This window comes from Oncorhynchus nerka, linkage group LG14 (assembly GCF_034236695.1).
Source record: "Oncorhynchus nerka isolate Pitt River linkage group LG14, Oner_Uvic_2.0, whole genome shotgun sequence".
Lineage (NCBI taxonomy): Eukaryota > Metazoa > Chordata > Actinopteri > Salmoniformes > Salmonidae > Oncorhynchus > Oncorhynchus nerka.
This window is the reverse complement of record NC_088409.1, coordinates 46,989,929-47,006,339: the sequence shown is the minus strand read 5'-3', so window position 1 is coordinate 47,006,339 and position 16,411 is coordinate 46,989,929. Positions and strand designations below refer to the sequence as shown.

General features: G+C 41.6%; 2 protein-coding genes across 5 annotated transcripts in view; both read right to left on the bottom strand.

The window, feature by feature from the left end:
• The window catches only part of LOC115141232 (metal regulatory transcription factor 1-like), a 29,792-nt gene extending 24,246 nt beyond the window's left edge, over positions 1-5,546 (bottom strand). Inside the window, exons 1-2 of the mRNA XM_065000129.1 lie at positions 5,462-5,546; positions 2,028-2,561 (exon numbers count right to left, since the gene is read on the bottom strand). Coding sequence (XP_064856201.1) covers positions 2,028-2,495 — 468 coding nt within the window. The 5' untranslated portion in view covers positions 2,496-2,561; positions 5,462-5,546. The remainder of the gene's footprint in view (positions 1-2,027; positions 2,562-5,461) is intronic.
• Positions 5,547-5,745: 199 nt separating this feature from the next.
• Positions 5,746-16,411, bottom strand: part of LOC115141231 (type II inositol 1,4,5-trisphosphate 5-phosphatase-like) — a 32,844-nt gene continuing 22,178 nt past the window's right edge. For all 4 annotated transcript variants that reach the window (XM_029679982.2, XM_029679981.2, XM_029679983.2 and 1 more), the window contains 11 exons: positions 16,015-16,126; positions 15,509-15,618; positions 15,017-15,152; positions 14,448-14,558; positions 11,449-11,614; positions 10,092-10,327; positions 8,890-8,997; positions 7,644-7,728; positions 7,276-7,403; positions 6,907-7,018; positions 5,746-6,272 (listed from right to left, as the gene is read on the bottom strand). In XM_029679982.2, the coding sequence (XP_029535842.2) occupies positions 6,163-6,272; positions 6,907-7,018; positions 7,276-7,403; positions 7,644-7,728; positions 8,890-8,997; positions 10,092-10,327; positions 11,449-11,614; positions 14,448-14,558; positions 15,017-15,152; positions 15,509-15,618; positions 16,015-16,126 (1,414 nt within the window). In that variant the 3' untranslated portion in view covers positions 5,746-6,162. The remainder of the gene's footprint in view (positions 6,273-6,906; positions 7,019-7,275; positions 7,404-7,643; positions 7,729-8,889; positions 8,998-10,091; positions 10,328-11,448; positions 11,615-14,447; positions 14,559-15,016; positions 15,153-15,508; positions 15,619-16,014; positions 16,127-16,411) is intronic.

The window sequence follows — 16,411 nt, the reverse complement described above, 5'->3', positions numbered from 1 at the left end:
TGTATAAAAGACACCTGTCCACTGAAGCAATCAATCAATCAGATTCCAAACTCTCCACCATGGCCAAGACCAAAAAGCTCTCCAAGGATGTCAGGGACAAGATTGTAGACCTACACAAGGCTGGAATGGGCTACAAGACCATCGCCAAGCAGCTTGGTGAGAAGGTGACAAAAGTTGGTGCGATTATTCGCAAATGGAAGAAACACAAAAGAACTGTCAATCTCCCTCGGCCTGGGGCTCCATGCAAGATCTCACCTCGTGGAGTTGCAATGATCATGAGAGCGGTGGGGAATCTGCCCAGAACTACACGGGAGGATCTTGTCAATGATCTCAAGGCAGCTGGGACCATAGTCACCAAGAAAACAATTGGTAACACACTACGCTGAGAAGGACTGAAATCCTGCAGCGCCCGCAAGGTCCCCCTGCTCAAGAAAACACATATACATGCCCGTCTGTAGTTTGCCAAAGAACATCTGAATGATTCAGAGGACAACTGGGTAAAAGTGTTGTGGTCAGATGAGACCAAAATGGAGCTCTTTGGCATCAACTCAACTCGCCATGTTTGGAGGAGGAGGAATGCTGCCTATGACCCAAAGAACACCTCCCCCACCATCAAACATGGAGGTCGAAACATTATGGTTTGGGGGTGTTTTTCTGCTAAGGGGACACGACAACTTCACCGCATCAAAGGGACGATGGACGGGGCCATGTACCGTCAAATCTTGGGTGAGAACCTCCTTCCCTCAGCCAGGGCATTGAAAATGGGTCATGGATGGGTATTCCAGCATGACAATGACCCAAAACACAGGGCCAAGGCAACAAAGGAGTGGCTCAAGAAGAAGCACATTAAGGTCCTGGAGTGGCCTAGCCAGTCTCCAGACCTTAATCCCATAGAAAATCTGTGGACTGAGCTGAAGGTTCGAGTTGCCAAACGTCAGCCTCGAAACCTTAATGACTTGGAGTAGATCTGCAAAGAGGAGTGGGACAACATCCCTCCTGAGATGTGTGCAAACCTGGTGGCCAACTACAAGAAACGTCTGACCTCCGATTGCCAACAAGGGTTTTGCCACCAAGTACTAAGTCATGTTTTGCAGAGGGGTCAAATACTTATTTCCCTCATTAAAATGCAAATCAATTTATAACATTTTTGAAAATAGTTTTTCTGGAATTTTGTTATTCTGACTCTCACTGTTCAAATAAACCTACCATTAAAATTATAGACTGATAATTTCTTTGTCAGTGGGCAAACATACAAAATCAGCAGGGGATCAAATACTTTTTTCCCTCACTAAGTATCACACAAAAAACAAATCCCATTCCTTATGTTAAGCAAACCAGATGGCATGATTCTCTTGTTTTTTACATTTACGGATAGCCAGAGGCACACTCCAACACTCAGATATAATTTACAAACAAAGCATGTGTTCAGTGAGTCCACCAGATCAGATAGAGTAGGGATAACCAGGGATTTTCTCTTTAAGTGTGTGAATTAGACCGTTTTCCTGTCCTGCTAAGGATTCAAAATGTAACGAGTGCTTTTGGGTGTCAGGGAAAATGTATGGAGTAAAAGTAAAATTAGTCAAAAATATAAATAGTAAAGTAATGTACAGATACCCCCCAAAAAACACTTAAGTAGTACTTTGAAGTATTTTTACAACACTGAAACCATGTGGAAGCAGAAAGGTCTTGAGGAGAACGTAGCTCGCTAGGCAAATCAAAGCATTTCATTCATCCAGTGAATTTACTCTCCCTGCTCATGCCTCACGTTGCTCCCTTTCAACCTGGGGTCTCTATTTTTACTTAACACAACACACTAGGCTAATTGTGTGTTGAGATCAAGTACATTTAAATCAGGGAGTGCAAAATCCCTGATTTACAAACCACCTTGCATTCCAAATGACTACTCATCATGTGATCAAGATTAGTGATTCTGCACCTTGCCTTGCCCAAACTGATCCCCTCAAATACGCTGTATGACCTCCACACAGCGTCACATAATGCATTTCAGTGGTGGTAAGCCAACATACCTCCCGTTGCTTGGTTTCTGGACACTCGGAGTGCAGAGTGAGGGTGGCCCCCTCGATGTTGCGCGGCATGGCCATGGACCCCGGGTTGATGATGAACTGGATCTGGTCGGGCGAGATGGTGTGATGCACGTATCCCTGCGACATGCCATCCTGGTCGCCCATGAATGTCATAGAGCCCTCCTCCTCCTCTTCGTCCAGGTCCCCGTCGACTAGGAAAGTGCCCCCGTCGTCATCCCCCACGCAGTGTCCATGGTCCTCCTCTCCCTCCTCGTCCAGCCGGATGGGGTCCTGCTCGATGAGCACCGTAGTGCGGTCGTAGACGCGTGAGCCCGAGGGTGCCGACATCAGGTCGTCGTCATCTTTGTCGTCGTCGTAGTGCGCCATCTTGTCTTCATCGTTGTTATCGCGCTCGAGGCGGTCCACCTCCAAAAACATGGAGGCCTCCGTGCGAGGGCCACGCTCGCTCATGGTCCCGGCTGGGCTGGCCGCCTCTGGTGGGTGAGTGTGCGCAGAGGACGGCGTGTTCACTTGTTCCTGCACAGAGGAGGAAAGACAGGAAAGTGTGAGGGCAGTGGCTTTGATGAGTCGTGCTGTGCCACTTCAAAGTCAATGTGTTCATTTTAAATGCAGGGAAGCGAGTGCTGACCTACCCTTCTCTGAATTTCAAAACAATTCTGTTTACAGAAACAATCTCTCTGCTTGCTACATCTTGACCCATTGAAGTAAAGAATATAACAAATTACGAGTCCTTGCAATTAAAGTACCTAGAGCCTAGCTTCATTCAGTGACCTGGGCTAACCCTGTAGCTATTTGGCTAAATGGGGAAGGCCTACGTGACTCCCAAGCAAATACTGTAAACAGGAAATTTGAGGGAAAAACAAAAATGCGTTGACACTTGAGGCTAATATTTCCACCTTCCAAGAGCAGAATATAGATACTTGGAAATATATTTGGTGGAGTATTGCAAAGATAGGTAAGTGAGACAATGCAGAGCAGTTATTTTTAATCCAAAGACAAGAGTGGAACATTTGCTATTGAAGACAACACCTGGCTATATTGAGAATACAGCTAGAGAAGATAACTGAACAGTTCTCTGGCAGTGCCAGTTAAAAGCCACCAAATCTATAGCCTGAAGTTTGGTTACAAAAGTGGTATAGTGTAGGCTACTCGTCATCTTCAAACATGCCATGCATAGCATCATATCCATTTGTCTAAGGTGGACAGTTATACCTATTCCCTAACGCTGGAGTGAAATAAAACTAATCTATTCACTACGATGCATTGGAGTAAGGTCTAGATGTAGCTATAAATGGATTTAGGCTAATTCATGAGTATGACAGTTACATGGGAAGATTTGAGTCCTTTCCTTTAAGCGGTCAGCTCAACTGCAAAGGCTACTCATATTTTATGGAGAAAAATGTGTCAGAGTGGCTTACAAATAGCAAATAAATCCAATAACAGCCGCATGGACCTCTATACCAGGAACTCAATACCAGGCAGTGTAAGGAAGGCACTAAAAATGGTCAGACTCCAGCCACCCAAGTCAGACTGTTCTCTCTGCTACCGCATGAGAAGCTGGACCGATGCACAACATATGTAAGCAACAAGATCCTGAACAGCTTCTACCCCCAATCCACAAAAAAAATAGTCAACCAAATAGTTACCAAGAGTATCTGCATTGACCCTTTTTGCACCAACTTTTTAGAATCATCACATACGCTGCTGATACCGTTTATGATCTATCCTGTTGCTTAGTCCCTTTATCCCTACCTATATGTACATTTCTACCTTCTATTACCTTGCACATGGACTCGGGACTGGTACCCTGTGTATATAGCAAAGTTATCGTTACTCGTTGTTTATTTCTTTGTGTTATTATTATTTTATTATTTCTGCTCTGTATTGTTAGGAAGGTTCGTAAGTAAGCATTTTACCATTAGTCTACCTGTTGTTTACGAAGCATGTGACAAATAACATTCGATTTGGATTCATTTGAATGGTGTAGAATGGTCTATGTTCCTAGGCACTAACCATCTTGACACCCATGGAGTTCTAGAACTTTCTGATTTCGTTTGACAGCACAGTGATTTATCGTGGAAAATAAGCATGTTTGAGAACAATTGACACCCTTGACCATGAAGCATTGAGATTTATTTTAAACTGCAAAACCCTTACGCACCACTGCACTTTCATATACCAGGGTTGGCTGGCCTTCTCAAGTCAATGGTAAACTTTTATTTACAAAGCCATTTTGGGTTTACAACCATTTTATTCACAGGACTTAATCATACTAACGGTTCCAAATGTCCGAACTGAATTTGGTAAAAATGGCTTTTATGAACTCTGCGCCATCTGCTTGGAACGCCGTACAAAATACTTTTCAACTGGTAGAACTTATCCCGATTGGTGTTTTTAAATCATTGATGAAGTATTTTGAGGCTGATTCCCTGACCTGTCAATGTTTTAAAATGTGCTGTTTAATGAATTCTGTGTTTTTTTACTAGATTACCTGTCGTTTTTCATTTTCTGTCTGTAATTGTGTAATGACTTGGTGCTGCCCATATTGGGCCAGGAATTTAAATGAGCCCTTCCTGGTTAAATACATTTTTTTAACCTTAGCTAGGATTACACCAAAGCTATTTACAAACACTTTCATGAGACAAGTTAAAGATGTCATGTCACACTCATCTGTGATTTCGCCTTTTGACTAAAGGCTCCAGACAGCGCGACCACATAACTAATAGCTAACGTTAGTTCGTGCAGTTGTGAATAGTTGTAATTATTTGGCAAGGTAGCTAACGTTGGGTGGGCAGCTAACTTTAGAGTTGCAAGGACAACCAACTTCCATCCTGATAACGTTCGTAATAACTAGGTAACGTTAGTTAAATAAAAAACAACCAGCTGTCAATAGTTAACTAGTTGACTTCGATCGACATGACAGTTCAATTAACTAGCTGGTTAGCCAACGTTAATATGCAAACGTAAATGTCTCGCTAGTTGAACACTTTTACATAGCATGTTAACTAAAAGGAAAACATGACAGCTAGTTTTTTTTGACAATGCAACGGTATTTCGCAAACGTTAGCTTTAAAGATAATGTGCGGGTTGAAAATGTCAAGCTAGCTAACGTTAATCAACGTTTCAGACTAACGTTAGCTATAATACTAATGAACGCGTTCACGATAAGCATCTACCAAGCATACAGCGTAAAACAAGCAGGGTATCTTACGTTTAAGATATCGAACGTTACTAGCTAACTAGTTAGTTCACAGATTTGTAGCTAGCGTTAACTACTAACGTAGTGCTAGCTAGCCAGCCAGCTAACGTTAGCTTGACTGGCTGTCTGTCGATAAATCTCCCGTCAAAACAGATACATTGAAGTAAAAGTTACAGGGCTCCACTAGAAACATATATACAAGACAGAAACCATTTACCCGTGCAGCGCAAATGCCGACTTGGTTTATGTTTCGGGTAGCTTAGCACTTTCTTCCCATCCCCTCCCTAGTGATACCATGATTAAATAGAAACGTCATATTTCAGCCTACCCCTCGTGTTGTATTCTGGGAAATATACCCCTCCCATGTACACTTGTACCCCCTATAATGAAATCGAAACTACTAATATTAAATATAATTTATAATATAATTTATAATAATGCAAAGCTACAAATGCAAATCATTTGATTTGTAATTCCCAATCAGTACTAACAGCCAAAGGACAAATGTGACAGTGGGTTTATTAAATTCCAAAACAAACTTTTTCCATTTGCTTGCTAAATGGGAAAGAAACATGAAATCGCCAAACCACAACTGTTTGAAATACTTTCATATATAAAACGATCCAGTTTTGCCTTCACAAAACAGCACAAATTTATTTTCTTTAAATAAACTGGTAAATATACATTAAAAATGGTCAGTTTACTACAGCTACTCAGTGACAGAATATTAGCTGTGCATCAACAGCTTAAACATTGCTTGTCAAAACATAGTTGATTTCAAATCAAAGGAGAGTAGGCCTAAACAATTGGACTGACTGGATATATACAAAGAGCCATCTATATGAATAGGAACTTATTACAAATACAGAGCTGTACATCAAACTAAAATAGTGTCACAGCAGGAGCACCCTCTTCTATTCAGGAGAGGTCCTGGACTAGGAAATGCTGAAAGAACTCTTGGGTCTTCCTCTTCTCTGCAAGGTCCTGCTTCGTGGGTGACCTCAGTAGCAAGGCAGCAAAAATGGTGGCTGTGAGGGATGACACAGGGCACAATGTCAATAACATAATAATGACTAACTGGCACTTGATGTAAGATTAAATTAGGTTCACTTTTTTAAATATTATGCATCATAAACAAATTTAATTTAAAGGAGAACACTGAAAAAGGAACTAAATCCAGAATCTGACCCAGCATTATTACAGCCAATATTGTAGCTTTTGCTAGTTTTGTATTACTAGGCTATATTTTCAACTAAGTAAATAAATGATAACTGATTGCACTAAGGTGAAAAAAAAAAAACATACGCACAGTATCACAGCACAGAAAGACTACTTTGGCCTTCGGAATATAAAACCCCAACAAGCTTCCATAACCATTTGCATGCCTTGGAATAATCAGGCATTTATCGCAACAGTCCTTGGTCTTATTGTTGTATTGCTTCATTGCATATTGTGACATATGGAAACCAACAAATAGGAAAGCTTGTTACGGCTTCTGATCTTAAACTTGCACTGTTCGACTTTGTAAACATTGAACCTCTTGGGTACTGGTCAAGAAGACCATGAAGTTTAGTTTTAACCCTTTCAAAACACATTCAGTCAATTGTTTGTGTGTTTGATAAGAATGCAAAATGTGTTACACATTTTTCCATTTCACCTTACCTAAAATATTGACATCCAGGCTATTGTGTGTAGAATGCTTCAACAACTCACGGAGAAAAGCCGCTATATAGTTAAACACGTTTTTATGGCACTGAGGTAACAAGGATACAACCTGAGGATGAAGAAAACATCACTCAATACCATAGACAAGTTAAAACATGAGAGCAAGTCACAGCCAATTCCCCACAACTGGGTTGGGTTCATTATGGCGCAACAGAAAATGTTGTCCCTCCCTATTTCAGAACATTTGAAGCCTAATGAACAAGACCTAGTACAGTAAACAATCATTACATACAGAATATCCTACTATTATAGGGGCACTGAGAAAAGTAATGTCTACTTTAAAGAGTGAGTTGAATTGGTACTGACCTTTTTACACTGACTGGTGTTGGAGCAGCACTCCAGGCACTGCTGGTACAGGGAGAAGGGGACCACAGGCTCAGGGAGGGCATCAAGGAAGATGAGCAGTGCTTCTGCCACAGAGTGGTTACTGCCAGCTAGGGGTCAACCCAGGTCAAGGGGCATCAACCACTTAAAAAATACAGAGTAGACACTAAGACTTAATTTATCCAGGGTTGTGTCCATTAAGGCTCAAAATGGAAAACTTTTACAAAATTAAATGAAACGAGTGTTTCTTATTGGACATGTCCAGGTAGTACTTCCCTGTTTCAGGCCATTTTTCTTCCGTTTAACGCCTAATAAACACAACCCAGGTGTATATCAGTTGTTAAGGATACGGAGAGAGTCTGGCATGCCAGTGTCAAGACAATCCCTTATCTCCACAAATTCACTGCGGAGCCCAGGTTGTTGAAATAGTTCCCCCTAGAAATAGAGGCAAAAGGTTATAGAGTTGTACTGTAAACACATAACTTCAAAGCACACAGAAAGGTAGACGGCAGGGATCAGAACTGCATTCATGTCAATATTGTAGAGTATTATGCATTTCACTTTTTTAATGAATCAACTAATAAATATATTTATTTGGCCCTTAACATTCAGCCAGTTCTGTTGAGTCATTCCAGCCTGTTGGTGGTTGCCAGAGACACAGAAAGTTTCCAAACATTCCTATTTTCAATCCGCTGGGTTGCTGTGGTGAAAGAGACTAATGTCTGCACACAGCTGGGAGGACACCAAAAGCTGCCCAACTCACTTTGAATTCTTTGATGCTGTGCAACTAACTGCGAAAGGGGAGGTAAGTAGGCAAAAGGTACTAGCCAACATCCTTGAAAACTAGAGTATTGTCAAGAAACTAATGCCTGATTCCGACCCGAGCTGTACTGGTTCAGATTTATTTATCTTTTCCATTCTCCCTCCCAGGCAGCAACAACTATTGTGGAGGCATAGTACAGCTCAGGGCCAGTATAGCTCAGGGCCCATTTTCCCAATATTTTAGATTTATTTAACTATGCAAGTCAGTTAAGAACAAAATCTTATTTACAATGACAGCCTACATGTAAATGTTCAATCTTACCTTAACATTAGAATTATTCCACAATACTGACAACAGATCAGCTCCTAGAGAGATATCACCTTATGGCTGCAAATATTGAGGCAGCATATTCTAATCCTTACCCTATAATCACAGATTCATTTGGCACATCATTGCACATGTTACAAATCATGAAATATATTGAGGCAACATTTACAGAGTGTAGCCAGCCTATCAATAGAACTCAATTGACTGAGCATGAAATTGATTTCAATATATTTGAAATATAAAGGGCTATATTGTCTATAGGTCTACTGTAGGCCTATTCATTATTTAATGCAATCTCAGTTTTCATTTGAAGCATCTTTTTCTTGTTCAGTTGTAAAGACATTAGCAACTTTGTATTTCAGAGAGACAGAAAAACAGCTTGATTCTATGTTTAGCGGAGATCTTCTGTGTATAAAGTGAGGGGCAAACACAGCATCCAATGACACACCTAGATGTTCTAGGTTTGGCTCAGTAGTGCGAAAATGGTAAAGGATTTCAGTCCTGACCTGTTTAGGAGCATTACGGTATAGGTGGTCCACCATCTGCCATATCTCTTTAGGGATATCCAGGGGCTTATCGATGATTAAAGTTCTGGTCTCATCACCTGACAACGTCTTTAGAAAGAAGAAAAAAAGTGACATTTTAGTGAAATGGGTTTAAATCCTTTACCTAACCTTTCTTGAACAACATGTCCTTAGAGGACAATGTGCTGTAGCTAATTATGCTGCCTGTATTAATAACTAGCGAGCCAAAGACAAAAAAATATATGCATTTTAAAAAATGGTGAGAAATCTTTGGGCTTCTTTATTCTCAGAATCTATCATCTTTTCATCTGGTCAATTTTAGAATAACACTGATTGAAGATCAAACAAAAAAGCAGAAGTTTCTGAGGAGGGTTGCTCTAGCGTACATGACAGCATGCTGTTTTGCAACACTAATGACCTGTGGATATTCCCCCCTGGCAACAGTGTGTTCTGGGCCAATGGGTGATTTGATTCCCTGTTTGGAAACCCACTTCACACACAAAATCTCCAATTTGGTTCACACAGTGCAAAAAGCAGTTTGTTTTTACAAAAGAAGTACACTTTGTAAGACAAAAAGGAAATGATGGGGGCTATAGCAAAAACCTTACGAACAGAATTTCACTTTAGCTTTTATGTTTAGTGCAAATGTGTCTAGTCTCTCGTCTCAATGAATTGGGGGAATTTTGACTGCAGCTAGTTCAATATTTGCACTTCCTGGTCATTTTTAGATAACTGATAACACAATCATACAAAAATTATGAGCAGGACAGAATCCCCCCAGAGCACTTTCACATTTAATTGTTTTTATTCTGGGCAAGGCTTTTCATACAAAACAGCCTTGAAGAGTGGGACATTTCCAGGCCACGGTCAGCTGATTCTTCACCCTTCTCCCAACATGTGAAATATGGAGTATGCAAGTGCACAATGGTGGAAACTCCCTTCAGCCAATGCTTAGGTTACACCAATACAATACTTTTAAATCCACGATGGAGAATGTACCAGACCACAGCACACTTTTGGAGAAGTGTGAAGAATGGGAAAGCAGCCTTCTGAGTCAGGCTGCATCTGGATCGTATTCACTCAGAACCATGAATTTGTCCAATAAGAAACGCACATTTTTGCTTAACATTGCAAAATATATATACAATAGTGAACACACTCCTTGCTGGCTATACTGAACTCACCAGCTCCCGGATGGTCTCCAGGGGCATTTCCTGGATGGGGTCCCTCAGTTGGCACAGGGTCTGGATGGACGAGCCGAAGCAGCTGGGCAGGTAGTTGCCCAACACAGAGAGAAAGTAGTCCTTTCCCCGATCCAGGTGGAGCACCAGTATGTCTTCGATTTGCTGGCGGCCTGCGTTGAGCTCCGTGGCGGTGGAGCAGTTCACAAACACCTCCAGGTCAATGTCCACGTTCCCACCTTGGTGAACAGTGCATGGACGGGTTCAGGTATATTTCAATGATTTATCAATGGAGGAACATTTCAGAAACCCACCAATTCCTTATTATAAATTCCCTGAGACACAGATGAACAGGGTTGTGTTCATTTGGGATCAAATGAAAGAAAACTCCACTGACAAACTGAAGGGACTACTTGGACATGTCCAATAAGACACACAAATGATTCAGTTTCAAAACATTTGAAAATGTTTTCTGTTGCGTGACCTAATGAACATGATCATGCTCTATGTAAATGTTCTCTGTGGAAACTTGTTGACAAATGGTGCTGATGAACCACAAGCAAAGGTTGTACTGTACACTAAGCATTACTAACTGCAATTGAATGTGTGAAGGCAACCCTATTAATTTATAGCTGCATCACTACATTGACAATTTCAGAACTAAATGAGACAAACGGTAAAAAAAAAAAAACTATCAGCAAGACCCAGAGAGGCAAAGAGCACTGAGGCACATCCACCACTCCTTCCATCCTAAGCCTTGAGATATCGCCATTATTTACAAGTCTCACGTGCTAGACAGATCTGAAATTGCTTCCCTGCCATTAAATACTGAGTTGAGAAAATGCCTCTATCAATTGCAGTCACAGGGAAAACTCAAATCTATCATTCAGTCAGAACAGAGCTATGATGTGGTCTCTCGCGTCATAGGTCATAGAGCTCATTACATTATGTCTAACATAGCGGGGAGGCCAGGTGCTTACATAAATTAATATCCATTCCTGAATGTAAGTCTTAGACCCTGTTCTAATACGTCAGAAATGCCATCCGACCTTCCTTGAAGTACTCACTGATCTGAATTAGTTAGGTTGAAGAACGTAATGGGGTGGCAACCTTGCTTTCACCCAGCCAAACTCTAGATCTGGGGCTGTATGTATCAGATGTTTTAGAGTAGGAGTGATAATGTAGGATCAGTTTTACATTTGAGATAACAATGAATTGGATTACATGGACAGGGGGGGGGGGGTACCAGATCCTAGATGAGCACTTCTACTCTGACATACTTGATACACACCTTCATACAAATGCTTACCTCAAGAAAACATGGAAGAAAGAATAGGGCCATAAGTCCTGCTATACTCACCCTGAGCGATGAAGCCCTTGGCCGGGTTGGCGGTGAGCCAGGGCTTGCAGTAGGTGGGCTCATCCAGCTTCTGGATGAACTCAAACTGGCACGGGACCTGCCCGTCGTTGTGGAGGGTCAGAGTCTCTGCCTGGTGCTGCATGAACTTCACATCTATGAAGTGGAACTGGGGAGGGAGAGTGATTTGGATTAGGTTACACAGGTAGGGAGTAGGGGTGTGAAAATCACAGCGTTGATTACAGAAATGATTACAGTTGATATGCAGCCATTGTCAATGGTAGGGGATGTCGGCTTCAATATCCTAAATGGCATATCTAGAACCAGACTACAAGATGTCAGGTCGAAAAACCGCTACGGCCCTGATGGAGAAATTGCTAAATAATTGCTCTGCAAGTGCAAGCACAAAGTGCATGTTCTCAAACACCATACGTGGCATTAACAACAGATTGTTGGACGTCTATGAACACACTGTCATACATCACTGCAACGAGCAGTGGGACATGATCTACGTACTGACAACATGGAGAGGCACACAACATAGAACTTAAAATTACATTAATACCATTGTGAGGGGGACAGCAGTAAGGCAAGTGCCGTCAGGTAGGGTTTACTCTAGTTAACGCAGTCAAACTTGGCTATAGCGTAAAAATTTGTGAAAACCTAACGTACGGTTAGGATTAGACTAAGGTTAGCAATGTGGTTAGGTTTAAAATCACATTTTAAGAAGATCAATTGCAGAAATAGGCTTTATGACTTTGTGGCTGTGGTAACTAGTGACGACCAGTATTCACCAACTACTTACATTACATTTAAGTCATTTAGCAGACGCTCTTATCCAGAGCGACTTACAAATTGGTGCATTCACCTTATGACATCCAGTGGAACAGCCTCTTTACAATAGTGCATCTAAATCTTTTAAGGGGGGTGAGAAGGATTACTTTATCCTATCCTAGGTATTTCTCTTATAGAGTTCAGTGTGTCAAATCGGAGGGTCTGTTGTCCGGGCCTCTGGCAGTCTCTATGCGGGTGCCACTAGGTTAAATTCTTGGACCGACTCTCTTCTCTGTATACATCAATGATGTCGCTCTTGCTACTGGTGAGTCTCTGATCCACCTCTACGCAGACGACACCATTCTGTATACTTCTGGAAGGAAGAGGCGGCCAAAGGAAGAATTGGTTTGGGGGGTGACAGAAGAGATATACCTGCTGGAGCGCGTGCTACAGGTGGGTGCTGCTATGGTGACCAGCGAGCTGAGATAAGGGGGGACTTTACCTAGCAGGGTCTTGTAGATGACCTGGAGCCAGTGGGTTTGGCGACGAGTATGAAGCAAGGGCCAGCCAACGAGAGCATACAGGTCGCAATGGTGGGTAGTAATATGGGGCTTTGGTGACAAAACGGATGGCACTGTGATAGACTGCATCCAATTTATTGAGTAGGGTATTGGAGGCTATTTTGTAAATGACATCGCCGAAGTCGAGGATTGGTAGGATGGTTAGGCAAGCTTCAATGCCATACAACTCTCCTTCCGTGGCCTCCAATTGCTCTTAAATACAAGTAAAACTAAATGCATGCTCTTCAACCGATCGCTACCTGCACCTGCCCGCCTGTCCAACATCACTACTCTGGACGGCTCGGACAAATATCTTAGGTGTCTGATTAGACTATACACTCTCCTTCCAGACTCGGACAAATATCTAGGTGTCTGATTAGACTATACACTCTCCTTCCAGACTCACATCAAACATCTCCAATCCAAAGTTAAATCTAGAAATGGCTTCCTATTTCGCAACAAAGCATCCTTCACTCATGCTGCCAAACATACCCTTGTAAAACTGACCATCCTACCAATCCTCGACTTCGGCGATGTCATTTACAAAATAGCCTCCAATACCCTACTCAATAAATTGGATGCAGTCTATCACAGTGCCATCCGTTTTGTCACCAAAGCCCCATATTACTACCCACCATTGCGACCTGTATGCTCTCGTTGGCTGGCCCTTGCTTCATACTCGTCGCCAAACCCACTGGCTCCAGGTCATCTACAAGACCCTGCTAGGTAAAGTCCCCCCTTATCTCAGCTCGCTGGTCACCATAGCAGCACCCACCTGTAGCACGCGCTCCAGCAGGTATATCTCTTCTGTCACCCCCCAAACCAATTCTTCCTTTGGCCGCCTCTCCTTCCAGTTCTCTGCTGCCAATGACTGGAACGAACTACAAAAATCTCTGAAACTGGAAACACTTATCTCCCTCAATAGCTTTAAGCACCAGCTGTCAGAGCAGCTCACAGATTACTGCACCTGTACATAGCCCATCTATAATTTAGCCCAAACAACTACCTCTTTCCCTACTGTATTTATTTTGCTCCTTTGCACCCCATTATTTATTTCTCTACTTTGCACATTCTTCCACTACAAATCAACCATTCCAGTGTTTTATTTGCTATATTGTATTTACTTCGCCACCATGGCCTTTGTTTTTTGCCTTTACTTCACATTGTATATAGACTTATTTTTCTACTGTATTATGTATGTTTGTTTTACTCCATGTGTAACTCTGTGTTGTTCTGTGTGTCGAACTGCTTTGCTTTATCTTGGCCAGGTCGCAATTGTAAATGAGAACTTCTTCTCAACTTGCCGACCTGGTTAAATAAAGCTGAAATCATTTATTTTTTATTTTTAGGAATTCCAGGACTGCATTGACCCCTAGCGGTTATACACAGAACCACATCTGAATTGTGAAATCAAGTCATTTGATTTTTTTTAAACATTTAAAGCAATTTTTTTTAAAGTGCAGTTTAAATGTTAAGAAAAAATGTTGCACAGACGTTCTCCCTCAATTTTACTCCTGTTCGTAAAGAGCAGAGCTCAATTGATAAGCGTCGTTCACAAGGTTCTGCTGCTGTCAATGTTCACTGATAATGTTGCATTGTGCATTATGAAAGACCAGAGAAATGTTAACATATTCTTCATCTATAACAATTCACAGTAGAATCACTCACCTCTCGCCTGGACAGCGTTACGGACGGAATGCACTCGTTCTCCATCTTGTCCAGCGAGCGCACAATTTCCTCAAATGTCTTTTTGTAAGACTCTTCATTCACCAGCTTGATCTAGCAGAGAAGGGAGGTTAAAACACAGATGAATAGGGGAAACAAGAGGCATATCATTATTTTAATATTGTAAAAAATGCCATGCAACAGAATATCTAGAATTAGAATCCAAATACTTGTCATGAATGGATAAATGAAATGCTCAAAAGCACAATTCTAAAAGTTGTCTGAACTCTAAATATATGGCTCTGGGGGAAACTCAGACTGGTCACAAGGATAAAAAAACGAATAAAAAAAACAAACACTTCCACTACGGAATTCCCATATTTGGTCAAGATGAAACTCTTCCCACCACTTTGCTTGCTCTGCCCCATAGTGTGACTAAGATTGTTCAGATGGGCCTTTTACAATCTTGGGTTATCTATAAGAATCTTTGGTTATGACTCCCCAGGCTAAACCAACCAAAACCTCATGGTCTCTAAGAGGTCAAAGGACAGATGGTGGAAACTAATTCTCACCCCCATCTCCAGCAGGGAGCTGACTGGCTTGTGGTCGCTGGTCTTCAGGTCCATGTGACTCTGGTAGTGCAGCTGCCGCACATTCTTGCCTCGCCACAGGATCCGATCACACCACGCCGGCACGCGACACTTTTCACTGAGGGCGTGAAAAATGAAACTAAGACATTTCGGAGACAGATTCTACGCAATAAGATAAGAGTTTTGTAATACTTTATTCTGCAGCTATAATGCTTTAAAACGTATTATAAGAATGTATGAGCCTTTGAAATGCATTATAAATCAGGCTTATGATATATTCTGTCTCCCTATGTATCAATATTCCAACTCAAAACGCCTTACTCATTATGCAACAACCATAAGACATTATACATGTTCTTACGATGCATTATAAATGGTATTATAATGCAATATATCTGCAGGCTTTTAGTTAAGTGTTATTGTTTTCTCCTTTGCCTTTACAGAAATACTAGACATTTAGAGAGGAGAAGTTACCTTGTGTCCCATTGGTCGGAGCCCGTGTCGTATTTGTAAGTGGGCAGGAAGCCGATTTCTCCCTCCACAAAGCCCACGAAAACAGCCTTCTCATCGATCTGCCTCTTCAGCTGAGGACCACAGAGCCACAACAAGACATTGTGACAATTACCACACTCATCAGGGTGTAATGTGACTGGCACTGAACACAGAGATTAGCAGTCTTATTCATTAGGGCATACTGTAGCAAAACGTTTTGCAACGGAAAATTTGTGTTTCTGATTGGACAATTTCAGGTTGTCCCTCCCTGTTTCAGATCAGTTTTCTTCAGTTTGGAGCCTAATCAATTTGACACTGGGAACAATGTTGTGGAACTTTCAGATATTACATAGAACAAACCTGCCTGTCTGACAGAGTAAGGAATCATGACATTTCTATCTGCAATGTTCTACAACATTTGCCAACTAAACGCACCCTAGAAGTAGACATTTAAATGGCTTGAAGTTAAGCGGCTTGAGATTACCTACCTGGTCATAACTGTGCAGAGTTTCAAAATCCTTCTTGGCGATTAAGTCCTTCACATCGTCAACGTCAAGGTCACTTAGCCTGTAGTTGAGATCTCCCAGCCATAGGACCACACTGTAAGCAAGGAAAAGATGATGCATTGAGAATATGGAAAATCATAGAAATATAACTACTCTTCTATAATTCTATTTCAATACGGAAAATGGTGGCTTTGCATGTGGTTCTAGAACTCATCCCATTCTACAACTGCATCAAAACACTGCATTAATTTCAAATGTTCACCTAAGACATTATAAAGTTATGTGAAATTGGCAAGATGCACTGGTCTTGTGATCAAAGGTTTACATAATACATTTGCTATTTTGTTTCCTTGAGAGAATGTCACCATGCCGGAATAAA